Below are 19,568 nucleotides of genomic sequence, written 5' to 3' on the forward strand. Positions count from 1 at the left end.
TCCCTGTAACCTAAATACATGCCCCTTTGGAAAAGGTTTAAAATTCTTTTAAAATAATTCCTCCCACATTATACTTTCAGATTATTGGAAAAATAATCAAAACAAATGTCTTTTAAAAACTTGAAAATACACTTTAAGTGTTGTGTTCCAAGTCATATAACGTATTTCCACAAGGGGACGCTGGTATACAGCAAAGAACCTTATGCAACGTCATCTATAAACCAGACTAGAGACTCACTCACACTCAAAACAGCCTGCCTTCCACAGCAAAACTTGTTTCCCAAGATGCCAGTAAATTAAATAACAAATTGAAAATTACTTCCAGTGGAATTGAGGAAGAATGCTATTTTCAGAGCTAGTGGAGGAGCTCAAAAAATAGACGCTAAGAGGCATTTGTTGACATTTCAAATAATTTAGGAAAAAGTGGCATAATTCATAGGAATTATATGTTATATCTATTGCACAGAAGGACTACATTACGGGAAACAGGCATACTGGTTTACAAAAGCAAGGATAATCAATAAGATATTGTATCTTGATTAGCAGGGAAAAGGAGCTCCAAAATTTTTTTTCAAAGGCAAGATGGTAAATTTTTAAATTGAGATATAATTAACAAATAGCATTATATTCGTTTCAGGTGTACAACATATTGATTTGCTATTTCTATATACTGTGAAATGAACACCACGATAAGTAGTAATTGTTTATGTTTTAAATCACAAAGTGGCATATTGGGTTAAACCTCAAGTTTGCTTTCCTAAATGTAAATGAGATCCATTAATTCTTTTATTTTCCCATCTTGAAATTTTAATATCCCCCGCCCTTATTTTGATACCACATGCTTTCACAGCATCTACTAGAGAGCTGTGACCTATGCTGTAAATAATGTGGGAGCAGAAGTGTCCACATTTGGGATCATATATGTTTTTAAAGTTCTTTAAAAGGTGATGGTATTATTTTTTTAAAAACTGGATTACTGAACTAAAATGCAAAGTTTACTGTTCTCAAGGGTGTCCAATAATCAACTCACCATGATTTTTAAAAGCTTAAATGTGTTTCTTTAATTTGAAGAAAAGTGAGTCATCTAAGATGCAGTTGAAGGCTCTAAGGTATATTACGTTGTTTCATTTAGAGGCTCAAGGACTATACCGGCATTAGGAGAGCAAAGCCTAGGATGCTTTTTCCCACAGTCAAACAGCAGGAATTTAAAATCAATGTTTTCAAGGAGAATACCTCATTCTATCACAAGTGTCAATCTTTAATAAATGAAAATAAGTGAAAATTATGTAGAAGTAAGGCTAAACACATCAGGTAAGCTATACATGTTTCTTACTGGTTTAATAATAAACACCGGAAAAATTTCTTGCATTTCAAAGCCCGCAAAGGAGGTTTAGAATTTCATTTCTTATTTTAAACACCCAGACTAAAACATTTTTCTTCCAAACTTTAAATTCAACTACTTTTCCTTTAGTGTTTCTTATATAGAACAAATGCCATACTGAAAACATATATAGAATTTTAGCACCAAAGGATGATGACCCTTCTGAACAGCCTTAAAGTTGTATTGTGCTTCTCTCAAGCAATTTAAAGGTCAATTTTATGTATCAAATCAAGGATGACTAGTTTATAATGGCAAATTTAGGGATTTTTTTTTTTTTCATTTTAAGTGGAGGGAAATTTTACCTTCAATGTAAAAATGTAACTGCCTCTTCCTACCCCAATTTGCCTCTCTGACTTCTGACCTAGTATTGATGATTTTGTAACCTTAAATCTTTTTCTAAGGTTACTAGAAGTTGTAAGAAGTTAAGCCGAGAATGCTCCAAAAGATTCAACAGCATTAAATAATGCCCTCGATCTGATAGCATAGTATATCTGATTAGATTTTTAAAAGTCCATCCTCTTTTGCATCACCTGAAAGAACTTTAGAAACAATGACCCCCTCCTCGCCTTTACCGAGTAGCTGTAACTGTTTAGCACACCGATTCCAATAGTAGATTATAGTGCAGCACCGTGGTATAATTTCAGGGCAACGTAAAATGACCCAGTCGTGGTATGTGTCTTTACTTCTTATAAACACTCAGGTTGTAAGAAACTGGCTCTCTTGCAAAAAAGCAAGGGTAAATTAAACATTTGGACTCCATCTTGGTTTTTCCATAAAGCACAATGTAACCAGAAAGAAATGTTTTTCAGCGAAATGTGACCAACTGTTTTTCTGAATTCCAACTAGCAGCTCTAGAACAGATCTCACAAAGGGTGAGACCCAGGAGGGAAGTGCAGGCTTGTTCTCCAGATGGCATGAGCATCGGTTCACACACAGGTGCTTCCAGCCTGTGTTCACACAGTCGACTGCCCTGGGGCCACCAGGTGCAGATTTACCAGGCAGACAGCAGGTAAGTGTGCACACGAGGACCACTCAATCGCAGAAACAGCTCCATGCTGCCTGCACGTCTGTCATGGAGACCTTGAAATATTTACACACATGTAAAATCTGTGGGGTGTGTCAGATACTTCCATATTCACTTAGATTATATTTCTTTCATTTTTTTTAAAAAAAATAAATGATCAGTTTAAAAAATAAAGTAAAACTGACACACAGTACATTGGGTGCTAGCAGCAGTGCACATTCCCAGACCTGACCTTGACCTTCCCTGTGACAGGGTAGAAACAAAGTTCACCTGAAGTGTACTCACAACCCTGGGATCTCCCCCTCATTAATAAGCTTAATGCACTCTCCACATTAGGTTATTCCATTTACATCGTAGCTGTATCTGTCCAGATAGTTTATTTAAATCATTAACAACTTCTTCTGACCTTGAAAGAAAAAAAAATCCTGAAAAAAATCTAAAGTAGAGAGCTTTCCTGGGGGAGCAGGATGCTAAGGAAAGGAGTAATATGTTCTTTGGCACCTCTTTAGCAAGCTCATTAGTAAAATCCCAGGTTGAGGGCTTGTCACCAATGAATGAAGAGCCACAGGAGAATATAACTTTCTCAGGATGAATAAAAAACCAGTCAAAGGGTAATACTTTGTTCATCTTTCTAATCATTTACACAAATTTGGTCCATTTCTTCATTTACCAGTCAGTTCTCCTAAAATAAAAAAAACTATACCTTTGGTTACAGCGATACCTCTTTTGGTAAAAGAGCTGATACCTTTCTTTTGCTCCTCAGGTAGATTTCTCGTTATCTTCACCTATCTTCTGAACCCGTGAATACTTTTTGCATGATGATTTAAAGCAGCCAGGAGGCCAGGAGAGTGGCCAGGAGAAGCAGCAAGGAATTGAGCCTTGTACGTTTTTCTCAAAAAAATAAAAGATGGGGAACCACCATGCTCGAGACAAAAAATTAGTCTGTGAAGAGACCTTCAAGTTCTGTAAAAGGTAGGGAAAAAGTAAAATGAGACATATTTTTCGTGATTGGCATACTAATAGTTTTTCTTGACCTATCATTCACTGTAACTTAACAGGGAAAGCAGCAGAATCCAGATCACATGTCAGAAATGGTCTTTGCGCCTTTTCCCTCACTCTGAAGTTACTCTGGCTCTGGTCCACCCCCACCCCATTCCACTCCATTTCTCCTCTTTGTGGCTCCTGCCAATCTTCTGCCTGCAACTCCAGAGAGAATGGAGACTCAGAAATGGGGGGGTGGATGTGAGTTATCCAGGAAGAACACCTTTTGGGCTTTGTGCGGCGTCAGGTCTAGGGGTCAAAGAATATGGAAGAGTGAAAAGAGGGCTCACGAGGTTGCGCCTATTGAAGAGGAACGATGAAAATTCCGAGTCAGTGGTGCCAGCAGACGGCTAGATGGAAGTGTACAGAGGAGATGAAAATAGGAGATTACGTGGAAGGAAAAGGAGCTTAACGACAAATAGATGCATAGAGAGGACAATCGTTAGCGGACATGACTAAATGAAAACTGGATGCGGATCCTTTGGGAAAGACACATTTTGATCTCTCACAATGTCTCCAGACATTACATGCATCAGACGATATGGCAAGACTATCCCACGGTAAGTACGTCATGGCACAAAGACTAACTCTGTTACACCCAGGACACACACCAAGACTAGGGAGGCACACAGGAGCGGGGGAATAATTCCACCCTGGGACTACAGGCACAGAGCAGGAGTCTGGGAAGGCTTCCCAGAAGAGATGGCATCTGAGCTAGCTCTTTCAGAATGAAAGGAAGAAGGGAAAAAGTTCATCTGACAGGAGGCAGAAGAAATACAGAAGAATGAAAAGGGAAGTCAGAGAGCCCAGCCTCACCAAAAGGTATATCAAACCCGGTTATTCAAAAGTTGCTTATTTTGCCTGACTTTCAAAAGTAGTTGTCATCTTGTCCTCAAAATTAAACTTTTTGAAAGCAGGAAGTGTCTTACCTAGTTGTACCACAATGATTCTACAGAAAAGGCTCCTAAAATTTTAACTTAGCGTATATATACTACTTTAATTCTCATATAAGTTAGTTGAATTAGTAAAACACTATGCTCTATAACCACACAGCACTGTTATCCGTAAATGGCATTTCTATTTGTGACGGTCTTTATTTTAAGAAGCAATAATGGCTACAATCTTACATGAACGGACCTGACCTAACCACAGTTTGGGAGTGGCAACAGCAGTCATTTCCATTAAGCTACCTAAAACCCCACTGTCTGCACAGGGGCCCACTGCATTTAAAGAAAAGAAATTATCCGAAGATAATCGCACGGCTCTTACCTTTTCATTGGCCATTGAATGGTACCACCAAAACAGCCGTGTCGTGATGTAATAGGCAACGACCACATCGACAGTGTAGTGTTCGTGCGCCACAAGGATGCAGATGATCCCGGCAGCACTCAGCAGCCAGCAGATTAAATGATACCACCAGAAGTGACGAGGCGAATCTGGGCAGTAGAGAAATTGAGGCGTTAATAAGATTCCCAGAGAGGAACTGAACAATTACAGTCTAGCCTCATGACCTGCCGTAGAATAATCTAAGGTCAAGATGTCACTGGAAGGAGACAACTAATAGCCCAAGACGAGAGTCACGGTGAACAGCCCAGGATTTCTCAGGCGGGAAGGGAGAAGGGCCAGGACCACTGGGAGCAGCTCTAGTACTCATTCACTGGGGAGGGCTGGTCACACTGGGTACGCTAGACCTTGCCACTGCTACTCTGTTGAACAGGGAGGAGAACAGAATTGTTTCTCATAAGGTTTGTTGGACTTGGCTCATACTGGCTTACGTAATGGACCCTACCGGAAAAGAAAACAGTAAGGGTCAAAAGAAAAGGTAACTGTCAATGAAAATGGGAGTTGCGGGGGGCGGGGGGGATGGTGAGAGAAATAAGAGAATAGAAGTAATTTCAGGTCTTACATTATGGCTAGTAATAGTTTGATTCTCAGCAATTTTATACTGTTACTGCCAATAGCAACAATAAATACTCCCTATGTAAAAGCTTAGGATTCTTCCCCATTCACTTAGGGATTTCAGCTTTCCTCGGGAGGGCACTGAGCAGTTCATCGCACAGGCGAGAACTAGAGCACTCATCAGGTTAAATGTGATCATACACCCCGAAGCCTTCCCGCACCAGTGTTAATGACACAGATGTAAATGAACCAGCGTTCATCTCTATTAACTCCTCCTTTTTCTTTAATAACTGTCTTTTTTCTATTTTAAAGCTTTATTAGCTCATAAAATTAATAATCTAATGAACTGAAATCTATTTCACATTTAATTGTGTCTATATTTATCGTGATATTTACTTTCCAGTGTGGAAGAATGGTCGAATAGCAAAAGGATCCATTTCCAGAAACTTAGATGAAATACCAAACCAGGTATCATTCAAATAAAACATTTTTGGGGAAAACAGCTGGTGTTCTTTTGGTCTCAAGTGGAACAATACGATAATAAACCTGTATTTGCATTCGAAAGTCTGACCTTCTAATTTTGAATGTGCAACTCATCATTTCTCATTCGGGTCATCCTGCCACCAAGTTCTGGCAGAGAACTCTTATATTCCTAGAATTTTAAGCTGGGAGAGGCCTTCTTCCTGTAGCCTGTGAGGCGGGGGTGGTGGGGGGGGTGGGGTGGGGGGAGATCCAGTCCCCATAACTGCTCTGGGTAGTTCAACTTTTAACATTCTGAGCCTAACATTTGGAGATTTCACTAAACGTGCATTATCCAGCACCACAGACCTCACCCCTCCCTAAAGTCTCACATCAACGCTGCTTCCCCTGCTTAGAGGTCATCTGGTATTTATTTACCTTAAAAGTTCAGGATGTCTGAGTAAACCAGAACTCTTTTGTATTTGTTTATCCACAAGAAGCAAAGCCAAAGTGGTTAAGGAGTAAGGAGGTGGAGGTGGCCTGACGGTCATTTTACTTCCCATGGGACTGAAAATGAAGCTTTTTTTTTTAAATGAAGTTTTAGGCTATCTGGGAGTATTGGCCCTGTTCTCCCATAAAAATGCATTCTCCAGTATGCTCCCACACTGCGACCACTGCTCGTTCGTTGAGAACACTGGCTAACCCAAAGAAAAGATTTAAAAATTATTTTGGAGTAGAAATGGCAAAATGGTCATCCTCTCTGGTCTCTCATTTTACCCAGAGGGATGACATCAAACTAACATAAACCTTAGTAATGCCACTGTCTGTGTGGGATCCTCGCTCTACTTGTCATTGAATAGTAGAGACGAAGGACTTTATGTGGCAGCAAGGTAAAAAAAAAAGTTATCATGACTAGCAAGACACATGGTACTAACGGGTAGGCTGATTTCTCCAGGCTAATTTTATATGAAACCCAGGCCCCAAAGATAACGTGTGTACAACTGTGTGAAGCCCTCTTTAGTTAGATCTCAAAATGGTCCAGGTCCCACATTTTCATCTCCTTTCACGACCAAATGCAAATGCACTCATTGACAACGGGGCAAACAAGGAGAGAGTCAAAAATGATCAAAAGGCAGGAAAGCAAAAAACATGTAAATGACACATCTAATTCTAGAACCCAGCTGTTCAAAGAAACCACTGGAACCACTGCTTACTCAGAACAATAACATCATGTAATTTAGAAAGTGATTGTTTTTCCTAATTGCATAGGAAACGGGCATAAACAAGAAATGCCCTGTTTATGTAGAGAACTGACTATAAAGCTGAGTTGTACTAAGCTTACACATTTGCCATTTTGCTTCTCACCGAAGATTGGAAAAAGCAGAATGTCATTCTTTCCTTGCTGTATGTAAACTTACACAATTAAAAAAAACCTCAAGCCAAAGTCACATCTTGGGAAGAAAATGTCCCTACGTAGTGTATAGCCTTCATTCAGATATAAAAATGATCACAAGTTGCCCCGCTATAGAACAATAATGAGCAATATATCCAGATTATTCCTTAGTACTTCTGTAAAATCAGACAACTTAGGCTTCCAAAAATTCTAAATAGAGCCAAAAAGTTAATAGTATAACCTCTGGAGTCAACCTGCTTGAGTATGGATAAGCCATCCTCCAGTTACTAACATTGGACCATGGTTAGGTCACTCACTTTCTCTATGCTTAAGTTTCCTCCCTCAAAAATGAGGAAGAACAGTGATTCTCTCCTGGGGTGGCTGCAAGATTGAGTTAATCTACATCACGATCTTAGAAGAGTGCCTGGCACAGAGGAGATGTTATGTCTGTTTTCTATTCTTGTTAATATCACGTGGTGTTCGGTTATTTTGTAAAACTCACTCTCAGTTTCCTTGAGTGTTGTCTCTTCACTACTTTATGGTTTTCAAACCAGAGTGGCTTCATTCTTCACATTTAACTTCTCCTCACCCTCATCCTCATCTTCTACAAGCCTTTCATAGTTCTCAGATTAGAGAAGGTCCTCTACCTCAAATGCACCTCTGGACTTGAAAATGGTTGATTTTACATGCAGATGGAACATCTCTTGGCAAAAGCAAGAGTTAGAACCATATTCAGTGCAAATCACTCCACCTGCCCCCCAGAACCAATAACTAGGTGTTAGAGATGTAGTAAGTGAAATGTAAGGAAGAGACTATCTCCTGATATCGGTGCAGAGACAGACCTGGATTCCTCATACATTACCTCCCAGAAAGCATAAGAGTAGAAATAAAGCGAAGCGTTCAAAAGCCCCTCCACCTTCAAGTCAGGTAGGACGAAGGCCATACATTTAACACGCTACTCTCTCTACTCTAAGGTCATATGCAGCATTTAGAAAGGAAATAATTCAGAAGCTACATAATTCTCACCAAAAGAAAAAAGAAAATACTTTACTGCATCTTCTACAGAGAATCTCAACTCTTTGTCATATTGTCCTCAAAGCGGAACTTAAACCTAAAACCCCAAGCTATTTATGGGGCAAGAATTCATGTCTGGACCACTGGAAGATAAACTGTAATGTCTGTACTGTCACTACATGAGGCCACGCCTGTTTGGATTAATGACAGGCCAAGACAGGAGGGAAAAGGAAGGGGGATAGAGGGTGTAGGCCGCCTTCTGCTGGGCCCTTCAAAAGATCTCCTCTATGCTATGATAAGAGAATTGAGATGAACTGGCATGGGGCATCTTGGAACTAAACATGAAAGTTATCACCGACCAGCTTTGCAAAAACGGAGGTGAAGCATCACTATTTCAAAAGAATTTTGAGATAACAGGCTTAACTATATAAGACCTTAGAAATCTACGAGAATGGGATCAATCTGCTAAAAGCAAATATAGCCCACAATGTACAAGATATTGGAGCATTAAAGTTGCTGATACACAAGGATTTTGTATATTGGGAATGAAGTGTATAAATAAGGAAAGATACTTCACACTCTTGTCTCCATGTTGCCTCTTATAAAGAAAATGATCAGTATTGGCAAAATGTTCCATGAAGTACTGAACCATATTGAACCATAGAAGCCAGCTGGAAATGATGAAATTAGAATAAAATAGGACAAGGAAATGTTTTAAAAAGGAAAAGCAAAGAACATTGAATTATTTGGAATGATAGAATGGAAGTTTCATACAATGAAAGTTTCACTCAAAAGTCATTTACATCTGCCTTTAGAGTGCTCTGATTCTTTTTGAAATAAACATAACAACTGTTCTTTTTAGTTCCAAAATTAAAATAGCTTTTCATACCTTGAGATGTACTAACCAAGGAGGGAGACATTTTGGAGGCATGCTAAATGTTAGAGAGAAGCCAGCACCATGTTTTAAGCCTTCAGCGTTTAAATTGCGTATGACTCACTGAAGTGATTTCTCTCTCTCATGCACACACATGTGCGCACACACATGCGTGCACACACGTGTGCGCGCGCATACACACACACACACACGTCTTTCATAGCTATCAATTCCAATAGAATAAGGGCTCCCATCAGTTTCGGGGCCTAGGGATCCCTCCCACTACAACAATCAATCAATAAAGTGGGAATGAATTATTACTTACACTCTTTGATGAACAGATACGTAAGTGTCAGCACAACCGTGTGACCGCTGAAGAGAAAGTCTCCACATAAGATGTGCGATCCAGTTATGGACAGCCCACCGCCAGAGATCAAGCGCAGAATGCGCTGCACTTTCGCCTGAGAGTCTCCGTTGAGCTGAATGGCGAGAAGATCAGACATGACATTTACACGCTGACAAAATCACGTTTCAGCCTAATTTGTGAGATACTTAGAAAAGTCACCAGGGTGTGGTTTTTTTTTTCTTTCTAACTTAAAAAGTCAAAAATAAAATCCCAGGAGGAAGCTCTTAAAACTGGGTTTTAATCCTTATATTGACCACTTTTAGTGACACGTTTTAAATTATTCAGTATGTTACTAATAATATGCTTTGGTGATGCTGTGTCCTTGGGAAAGCTTTTAAAAATATTAATAACCAATGACTTCACCACAGCTACATGATGAAAAAGAAAATCAAAGCTACTTTCTTTCCTCTTTGCAGAAGGAAGTCAGGGTTTTGGATGGTTGATATTCAATTCAGCTACATACCATATCACTAATATTGTATAGTGCATTCATACCTTGTGTTAAGTGTGCATATCTTTGTATTACTATCTGACTGAACTCAGTTAAAAGGGGAGCTACAACACATTAAGTAATTTAAACAGATTTGAAAATAATGGATTAGAAATGTTTTGGCAGCTTTAAAAATAAGTAGCTTTGATCAGGAAAAACACCCCCCAAATAAAGAACCTATATGCCATGGCAGGGGCCGGGAAAGAGCCCCCTTTTGTAGAATAGGGTGACCATGCTTAGAAAACTAAACTCAGAAATAAGATCGAGTAATAGAACACATGAAAAGAGAAATAAAGACCATTCATGGCTATTCATTTGGGACATGGGTGACAGCTGTATGACATGCTGCCTTTTGTACTCAACGATGATCCTCCTGGGAAGCTGGTCCCTGAAGCGTGGCCAGCTCAGCCATGGTGGCGGTGAAGTGGTAAAGACAGGTATTGTCCTGTCCAAGGGGATGCGTGGTGGTGAAGGAGGGTAAGACATGTATAAATGGGTGGGAAGAGAGTCTAGGAGTAGAGAAATTAAGTTAGCCTCCAACACACGTGGAAATCCATCCTATTCAGTACAATAAGGAATTGCATCTATATTGGGGTATCTAAAACTTTCCCAATGGAAAAAAAAAACTTATAGATCTGGAAAGCTTTCTGGTACTCAGGCGACCCTTGTGAAAAAGCAAACACACCTTGATCAGTTAGCAGTTGAAAGTAAGGCTCTGCAACAGAAAATGACGTAATACAGGATGAGAGGGTAGGGTGAGAAGCTGGAGGTTTTGAAGAAACCTGATCTTCTTCAAAAGTTTGCTTAGGGCAAACCCAGGTAACAAAAAACCAAGAGCGCATATGTATTTTATCAGGAGTTGACAGTCCTTAAACCAAACATGCCAAGTACCAGGTGATCCTGCCTTGAAAAAAGAGGACCCAGAAGGCGGTAAAGGGTCCACACCGGAAGAAGATAAGGACTGTTGACAGAGCTGCAGGACTCATTTCAGATGCAGCTCAGAAAAGATGTCCCGCAAACTGCATGAGCTCACGTGATGTGCCCTTGCGTGGAGGACAGAATCTAGCCATGTGCTTTATCGGATCAGCCAGTTCTTAGGGATTTGTCAGGCGGTTGGTACAAACAACTGTCAACACTGAGATCAAATAAAGAGGTATGAACACTCTGCCTAACCATTGTGTTCTCAGTTTAAAAGGTCACAGTTTTCTTTATTTTGAAACCATAAATTTTTATCTACTCACTCATCCCAACTTAATACTCTTAATTTTCTAAGGGCGCAAACACTTAAAGCCATCAGCCCTTTACTTGGAGTTGGATGGATCCAAAGGCATAAACAATGTAGGAGCTAATATAAGCGAGACACTTCCTCGTCTCCCAGTTTCAGCGGTGCTGGTGGACAGAGATCTCTGCGCGTTTGATTCAATACGCCTTTACAGAACAGAGGAAGGACTCTCTCTTCCTGCTCACTCTCCTCAGTTCTTAATTCCCCAGCCTTGCCATTGCTACCCCAAAATGTCAGATCACGACCAGCATAAATGCTAAGTAGAACCTAAATTAAGGAAGAAAAGAGAATAGAAAGAAAACTGGGAAATGGAGGGAGAATTGGGTTAGGATTAATGGATTGTTTTAAATTCTGTTCTAGTTCACTGGGACTCCCTATCACACACAAACTAAGACCCTACTTCCTATAAATTTCCTCATTTTTCAGACACCATTCTATGCTATTACTGGATACAGGACCGAAGATATAGAAAGAACCATAAATTGTGACAGCCAGAGCAGACGGGGCTCAGTGTTCATAAGGGTTCTTCCAACTGGGACCATCATACAGCATTCCCCACAAAAACAAGGGAGGTACGAGAGAGCTCGACTTGGCTACTGACAAACCAGAAACCTTACCATCTATACTGTCCCTTCAATTAAGAGGAGGAGCCCTCTGGACACCCATGACCAGGGCGGGAGGGAAGCTTTCTCAGGGAATGGAATGCAGTTATGCCCACCCAGCATTCTTGTCTGTGGAAAAATGAGTTTAAAAAACTATATAATTTCATGTGAGTCATAATAACTGGGCCAAAATTTATTTAAATACACTTTCGGAACACAAATTATGTGATTGCTAACTAACACTTGGGCTGGTGGGTTGAAGTAGATCATAAGCAACAGACTTAAGGTTAACCAGAGGGTAGATGAGGGAGAAGGCAGCTGAAAAATGGTGAAAGTCAAGGATTTCACCAAGGAATCTATCACTGTGATGGCTCCTGTGACATTATCCAGTGAGTAACAAACTGTGTTAGGCGTCGGTGATTAGATATAACATCCTCCCATTGCGCGTAACTTCGGTATACACTGTCCTGTCATTGCTTATAATCACGAAGGGCATTCTATAGAGTCAGAAACAAAGGAGACAGGTAGATTACCTAATAGCCTTGTAACCACAAAATCTAAGGAGCACTCATAGCCAGCGGGTGAACCACATTCAGGATGCTATTCTGACTCCTGTGCTATAACACCACATCACTTCATCAAACAAAGTGACTGTGTGTTTTACTGAACCACGAGTCAGGTGCTGATGGCCTGTTTATGCTTCAGGATGAGGTCCTGACAACTGAGCAAGGAAGCTGATTGGTAAGGCTGCTCCCAGAGCTTCCACTGTGTTTGTAGCTTGGCTATTCAGGGGTATGTTTAATCATGTGGCTTCTGAAAATTGCAACTCTTTATGGAGGATACTTTCTTTCCGCAATGATAGCAACTCATCCCTCCAAACCTCATCTGCTACTAGGATTGGCTAGCCTTTTTTCCTGTGGCCATTTCTTCATTCAACACACTGCAATAACCCCTCAGAAGTGTTTATTATGTTTCTGAACTTCTCTCATGTCTTAATTTTGTTTCGCTAAAAATCAGCCAATGTTTAAATTCAGTATGTACGTTGTTTTAATTACAAATACTTTCTGCTTTGATGGCTGTGGAAAATTACAGCGTCTCCAAACCACACCTATATTTGGTAAGGGAGACTGTTGACTTCTTCAGAACAACTCTGTTTTTCCTTCCATCTTGGACATCTGCTTAGTGTTCAGTTAAATATGATGTTAGACTTCATTCCCTAGTCCACAAAGCACAGCATTTATAAGGTTCCTTTTTTTATAAACCAGGGTGCACTGGGGTCTAAGATGATTAACAGCTCTCTCAAGAAATGACTCCCTGGAGAAGCTATAAATCCCGCTTAAGACAGTTTCGGGGTCCCCTCTCACACTGTCTCAGCTAGAGGCCACTTTCCAACAGCTAAAAATGTTGGGCTCATCCTTGACTTCTTTCTCTTAAACCCATATCTAATTTACTAGCACATCCTGTTGGTTCTACCTTAAAAATGTGTCCCAAATTGAACAACTTCTCACTTCCAAGTGAGTCCAACTACTTCTTCCTCACTTGCCACCACCAAGATTCAAATTCCTTCAATGGCCACAAAGCCCCGTGGGTTCTATGGCTGCATCACCGGACCTTCACGATTCTACACAGCCATGCTGGCCTCCCTTCTCTTTCTTGACTCCACCATGACTGAGCCATTTCCTTGGCCTGAAGCTCTCACTCCATCCACATAACTCACTCCATCTTCTTGGTTCCCTCTTAATACTTGTTGAATGAGCGCATAAGTAAGTAAATGAGAAGGTAAAAAAGCAAAGAGTTAAGCACCCAATAATAACTTTCGGTTCGCAAAAGAAGTCAATTTTTTATGTACAAAGATATACATTTTATGAACACATTTTAATTTGTCCCCTCCAAAATCTAAAGAAAAACAGAAAATATGCTAGATTTCAGTTAACACAGATGAAAGTGTCTTGAAGAATACATAGGAGAAAACAGGCGTTCAGTAACTGTTTTTTGATTTCCTCTAAGAGGTAATTCAGAGGGGCTTACCTTTGGAGCACACTCGAAATGCATCCCGGGCACGGGCAGAGTAGTGACATACATCGTAATACAGCGATACAGGTATAAAGTTCCGATGATAAAAAAGAATCTGCGCCCTACTATTGACCTAAAGGAATAACAGAGATGGGGGAAAACGAGTTTACTGGTTGTTTCTGTTCCAGATGCCATATAAAACAGTGTTTAGAAGAGTAACAAACGGTTAATACGGAATGGCATTAACAGACCACAGTTTCACAGAGTTTCAAAGCTTATTTTTGAGCTGCCCGTCCCGACAATTCCACAGAGAGGCGGCACTGCAGTTTTCAGAAATGAAGAGCCACAAACTGCAATGAGTTTAGGCGGGTCGGGCCCAAAAGGAGTGAGTCTGTGGCGAGTGGAAGAGTTAAAGTAGACAGAGGAATGCAGATAACCACCTTTCCTAAAAAAAGTACCTCTTCACAGAATTCAACAAAGCTCTCTCCATTTTCAGTCAACTCGCTGCATTAATAAAACCCTCTCTTGAGAATATATCGAAGGTATAAGCCATGGTTGCAGAGGAATTAGCTAATGAGCTAAGGTAATGCCACATAATTGGACACATAGGGAAATGGGACAACTCATTTAACCTAAGTTATATATTAAGCAAAGTTTATTTGGGGACCATTCGAAAGTATTTTAACAATTTGGAATGAACCCTTTTGACTATATCTACACAACAGATTTTCAGAGAATATTTGAAGCTGTTCAAAAGTGTCCTCATGCATTTAAGGATATTTAATAGCGAAGTTACATAATGATTAGTTTACCCTTATTCGATCAATTTTTTTTAAAAAAAGCAAAACAGAACAAAAAACAAAAAAACACAACCCACAAGACCTTTTTCACTTTATATTTTTTGGTGAAGGTAGTTGTCTCAACTAACATCACTGCCTGTCCTCTGCCACCTCTGTCTTCTGTCCAAGGCAGTGGTTCCCAGCGCTCGACTCTGAGCACTAAGTACCTGGAGGACAGTGTTGTCCTCTGAAGGGAAGGGCTCTGTCCCTTTGCCGCCGCCTCATGGGAACCTGAATGGGCACAGGTCCCGAGTGCCCTCACTTCTGGGTGAAGGTAACAGCTCCTTTTCTACTGTGTCATTAGACGGTGGGTCTAGAAACGCTGGGCTCTGGGGATTAAGAGATGGGTGGGCTCTATTAAGCCCCGAGAACTACCAGATGTTACTTTCCTAGTACATAAACTGTATTACTGCAGGTCTCCTATTTTCAGAGCTCTCAAACTTCAAAACTTGTACTGATCAAAGACTTCTGGAAAACCAGGCAGTTTCAGGCATGCGGCATATTTTTAAAGTTTTCTATAAGACTGTGGTCTGACTTGGATCACGGATCAGGGTCTAAGTCAGGTAGCTAATTTAAAGAATCGTGTACAGTTTTAGATGCCTGTTTTTAGTAACTATTTTAAGAATATTCCAGGGTTTCTGGGGTCAAAATACAGAGAAGAACACCACATTGACTAATTGATGAACGTATGTATTTTATTGCAAAGCTTTTCATTCAAAGTCTGTTATTCTAGCTCTAACTTTCTAGCACTGAGAAGGAACAAGTGATAAACAGTGCTGAGTTACTTTACGTGGTTAGGTGGAAAACGATTCACCCTTTGATTCAACCCTAGGCCCCCAAAGAGTGCTGGACTGTGCTCCATTCTGCTAGACAAGGTGAATTGACAAGCAGGAATTACGAGTCAGTTATATTCATACCACTATTCTGAGTTCAGCTGTGCTCAGAACGGAAAATCAACTTAGAAGGTAAAGCATGGATTCTGCAGCCTTATTTAGAAAAAGAGCTACTGCCAATGATTTCTCCCTCATAGCTTTGAAGGTGCTTTAGAGAGGGAGGGGGAGGGGCGTGTGCATACGAGGAAGCACAGGTGAGACTCCGCATTCAGCTGAGATGTTCAAAACAGGGTATAAAAATCACTCCACTAGTTACTACAATATAAGATCCAATTCTACCTCAAAAGTAGAATTGGAAAAGGAAAATGAGTGTGATTTCCTACCACAAGTTTTTGATAATGGTTTGTGACCAAAACAGTAGATATCACTAACATATGTGGCCAGCTATGTGACCACAAGTTTTGACATAGTAAAATCTAAGGTGATAATGGAGAGGCAGGTAACAACTCTGCAAATTCAAAGATTCAAATAAATTGAGATTGTACTTCAGGCAGCTACATACCAGACCCTGGAAAACTCTCTTCACACATATATTAATAAAACTTTGCTCTAAGTTAAAAGAGAAAGCAAACGTCTTTGGCCCAGGCAGTCTCTCTCGTATTCAGTGTCAATTCCAGACACGAAAAAAAAAAAAAAAAAAAAAACCCCCGCTAAAGTTCAACAAATAGTTTAACATAAAGCATGCCATAGTTTACTTTAACATAAAGCATGCCATAACCAACAATGTCTAGAGCAAAAAATTCTTCTACTAAGTAAAAGAAAATGGATAGCTATTTTACTTACATATATTAACGAAACCTATTAAGAGAGACACTTTAAAGAAAATGCTCGTTTGTGGAATAAGTTTTCAACACTGCAAACTTGCATGTGGGGAACTAGCAAAGAGACTGAATGCTTCTAATCTCAAAGCAACGACCAACTGAAAAAACGATATAGCATAAGTTTTCTCTTCTAAAAATGATCTTGCAGCATTAATATTGAAATCCTCTTGAATTCTGGATTTTTGAATTATATCAACTAAGCCGGCATATGTTACAGTTTCAAAAGCCTCAGTTTGTGGCCAATGTTTTCATCGAATTTATACTTTAGTGATATAATTACTAGATTCTTAATGGAGAACGCATATCTGAATGATGAATGAGATGAAAAGGGGAAGAGAGAAGCCTTTAATGGAATTCACGGGAAAGCAAAATAACTGCTTTAGAGTTATGTACTATTTTTAATTGTCTTCAAAGCAAAAGTACCTGGTTTAGTACTTCCTGATTCCTGCTATTCAAAACAGAGAGACCGAAACCAGTGAACTGAAAGTTCCTCTGTGGAGCCACGGGGAAGCCAGACAGCATGTTGACTTTAGAAATCTAAAACCAAAGTGCACGGGCCCATTTCTAAATTCAGTCCCTTAAACAAATACTGTCACTGGATTGCAATAGGCGAGAGGAAAAGAAACATACAATTTGAGAACACCTGAATAGAAGTGAAACTCAAAGCATGCTATCGACTATAGACTAACGTCGTCATCACCTCGTGAGTAACGGAGGAAAAAAGCTCTAGCCTACTCCTTTCTCCACCTGTTGAGAGCTTGAAATAACAAAAGCATGATGAAACACATGTTATTTATTACTCTTCGGGCAGCTTGATATATCATGCAAAGAGCACGGTGCCAAGTTTCTTGAAATCAGAACTGCACCTTCAGTTCATAAACTCTGAATCACCCGCCACAGCACTTCTGTTATATAGTTGTCACTCTCCTCCCCAGCTGCCCCGGACATGCTTATTGAAGAGTGACTGGATTTATCCAATACGGAAGATCTTTCTATCGCTTCCTTTCATCAAAAGCCTGGATAAGACTGCATTTACCAGGTAAAACCAAGAAAGATAATTTCAAGTACACATCTACTCACTTAAATACAAACTAATGGCGAGCCCCCCCAAAACATGTTAAACCTACTTACTTATATCTCAGAAACAGCCACTGGGTGATCCATAATCCAACTAATATAATCCCATTTATTTCTGATACAGAAAATGCCCATTTCACCCGATCAATGTAATCAAAAAACTTGTCTGGGAGTGGAGGGCTGAGCTCCTTGGGAGGGACCCTCTCGTGTACAACTGTGATCATGACGGTTGTCAAGACGAGGTTGAAAAGAGCATAAACGAAGGCAATGCCTGTTTTCCACCACTCCAGGGGAAATTTGTTCCTCGAATCAGTGGGCATAGCGATTTGGATATAGTCTGGGTACTTTTTGGTGCCCTTTCGCAACCCATTGGGTAAGCTCTTAGGTTTACTGTTGCCATTTTTGTTTTCCTCTTCAACAGGTTCGGCAGGTCTTGTGTAAGTATTTGCAGGATCATTGGTCTGATTTTCCATATGTTCTTCAAGTTTTGCTGTCTCTACGATATCCATGGTCCCCCAGTCTTCAGATCAAAAAGGAGATGGTAAAGTTTTTTATAGAAACGTATTTGAATCCTTCTATTTCCAAGATCAGCATGGACTCTTCAACTGATTCTGTTTCCCAGTACGAAACGTAGAAGTAGCCACCTGGTTACTGTTCTTCCCATGCAGCTATCCACTGTACATTCACCACTTTCAGGAAAACAAGCCAATTTTCTTCTCCCAAAAGATGTTACGATCCCACCTGTAAAAACAAAACTATGTTCAGAAACCGTACTCTTCCATTGTCAACCATCCAAAGCAAAATTATCATCAAAATACTGAAACAAATACCAAAGCCATTTGCTTTATAAATATATCATCAGAACATAGTTAAAGCTGCTGAGATGGAATTTATTTAGAAAATATTGAATTGTTTTATCTTGGAATTCTTCTGTTTTTGAGCTGATATCAGAATAAATAAGAACATTTAAATAATCAATTCCTTTTAAATTTCTTTGAACAGAAGTCAGGATCCAACTTTGCAAACACTTCATCATACACTTATTACCTGTTGCTAACCATGAAGTCATAATAAGCTAGAACCCCCGACCCCAGATCACATCATTCTTTCCCAAGACTGCATCTTTTCTATGAACCTCAATAATAATAATAAAAAAATCCTGTGATGCTGTGATGAGTTGATTATATGCACTGAATAACTGTTTACCCTCTGCATTCATCAAAAGTCAACTTTCTATTTTCCAATTAAAAATCTGTAATCTTTTTAAGTGACCACTTTTCAAAACATATACAAGAACTACACATTCAAGATATTTGAAATATATTTTAAATGGCACTGCCTCAGTTTATCCTTTTATATGCAGAGCTGCACCCCCCACACAAGGAAAGCTAACAGCCTTCAAAATAACACAAAGTCTTAAACACACAAAGCCTTAGGTATGTCTCACTTAGGTACCAAACTCTACTTGTTTCTTGAAGGATAAAATAATTTACTACAACTGACATGGTAAATCAGTAACATGCTGATGCAGCCACCACAATTTCTAGCAAACAACAGAAACTGGCACCAAGATGACCAGCTTGGGGCACTTACCCGCCACGACACCATGAGAAAACGGTGCCCTGACCCGAAGCTCCACAGGCTCCAAAGAGCAAGGACCTCTTCACAACACAGAGCACCGGCTCCAACTCTTTTATACTAGCTAGCAACACGGCCCCAGCTGTTCTCAATTTAGGAAAGCAGTATTTTAGTCATACTACAGAACCCAGCCACCTGAAGAGGTTTTCGAACCTTGTAATTAGTCCCCAGCCTGAATACACTGCACAATTTAAGAAAAATTCTTTGCATTTTAAAGGCCTCTCCTTCATGGTAACTAAAGAAAAAAAAACCTCGCAGTGGTGACAGCTAAGCCTTTATTTAACGAAAGAAAAAAAAACACTTAAAATGACACAGTCAATACATACAGGCAATATTTGCTGGCAGTTGTGAATGGCAAATAGAGCAACTACAAGTATTTATTGTGGACCTAAGATGTCCCAGTCCTGAGGGGTATGTGGTGG

General features: G+C 39.9%; 1 protein-coding gene across 4 annotated transcripts in view; it reads right to left on the reverse strand.

Annotated features, from left to right (window-relative positions):
• Positions 1-2,763: 2,763 nt before the first annotated feature.
• Positions 2,764-19,568, reverse strand: part of SGMS2 (sphingomyelin synthase 2) — a 73,177-nt gene continuing 56,372 nt past the window's right edge. For all 4 annotated transcript variants that reach the window (XM_016160830.2, XM_016160831.2, XM_016160827.2 and 1 more), the window contains exons 3-7: positions 17,563-18,249; positions 13,894-14,011; positions 9,411-9,564; positions 4,716-4,882; positions 2,764-3,368 (exon numbers count right to left, since the gene is read on the reverse strand). In XM_016160830.2, the coding sequence (XP_016016316.1) occupies positions 3,165-3,368; positions 4,716-4,882; positions 9,411-9,564; positions 13,894-14,011; positions 17,563-18,017 (1,098 nt within the window). In that variant the 5' untranslated portion in view covers positions 18,018-18,249 and the 3' untranslated portion in view covers positions 2,764-3,164. The remainder of the gene's footprint in view (positions 3,369-4,715; positions 4,883-9,410; positions 9,565-13,893; positions 14,012-17,562; positions 18,250-19,568) is intronic.

The sequence above is a fragment of the Rousettus aegyptiacus genome, unplaced genomic scaffold, assembly GCF_014176215.1.
Source record: "Rousettus aegyptiacus isolate mRouAeg1 unplaced genomic scaffold, mRouAeg1.p scaffold_m13_p_10, whole genome shotgun sequence".
Taxonomy (NCBI): Eukaryota; Metazoa; Chordata; class Mammalia; order Chiroptera; family Pteropodidae; genus Rousettus; species Rousettus aegyptiacus.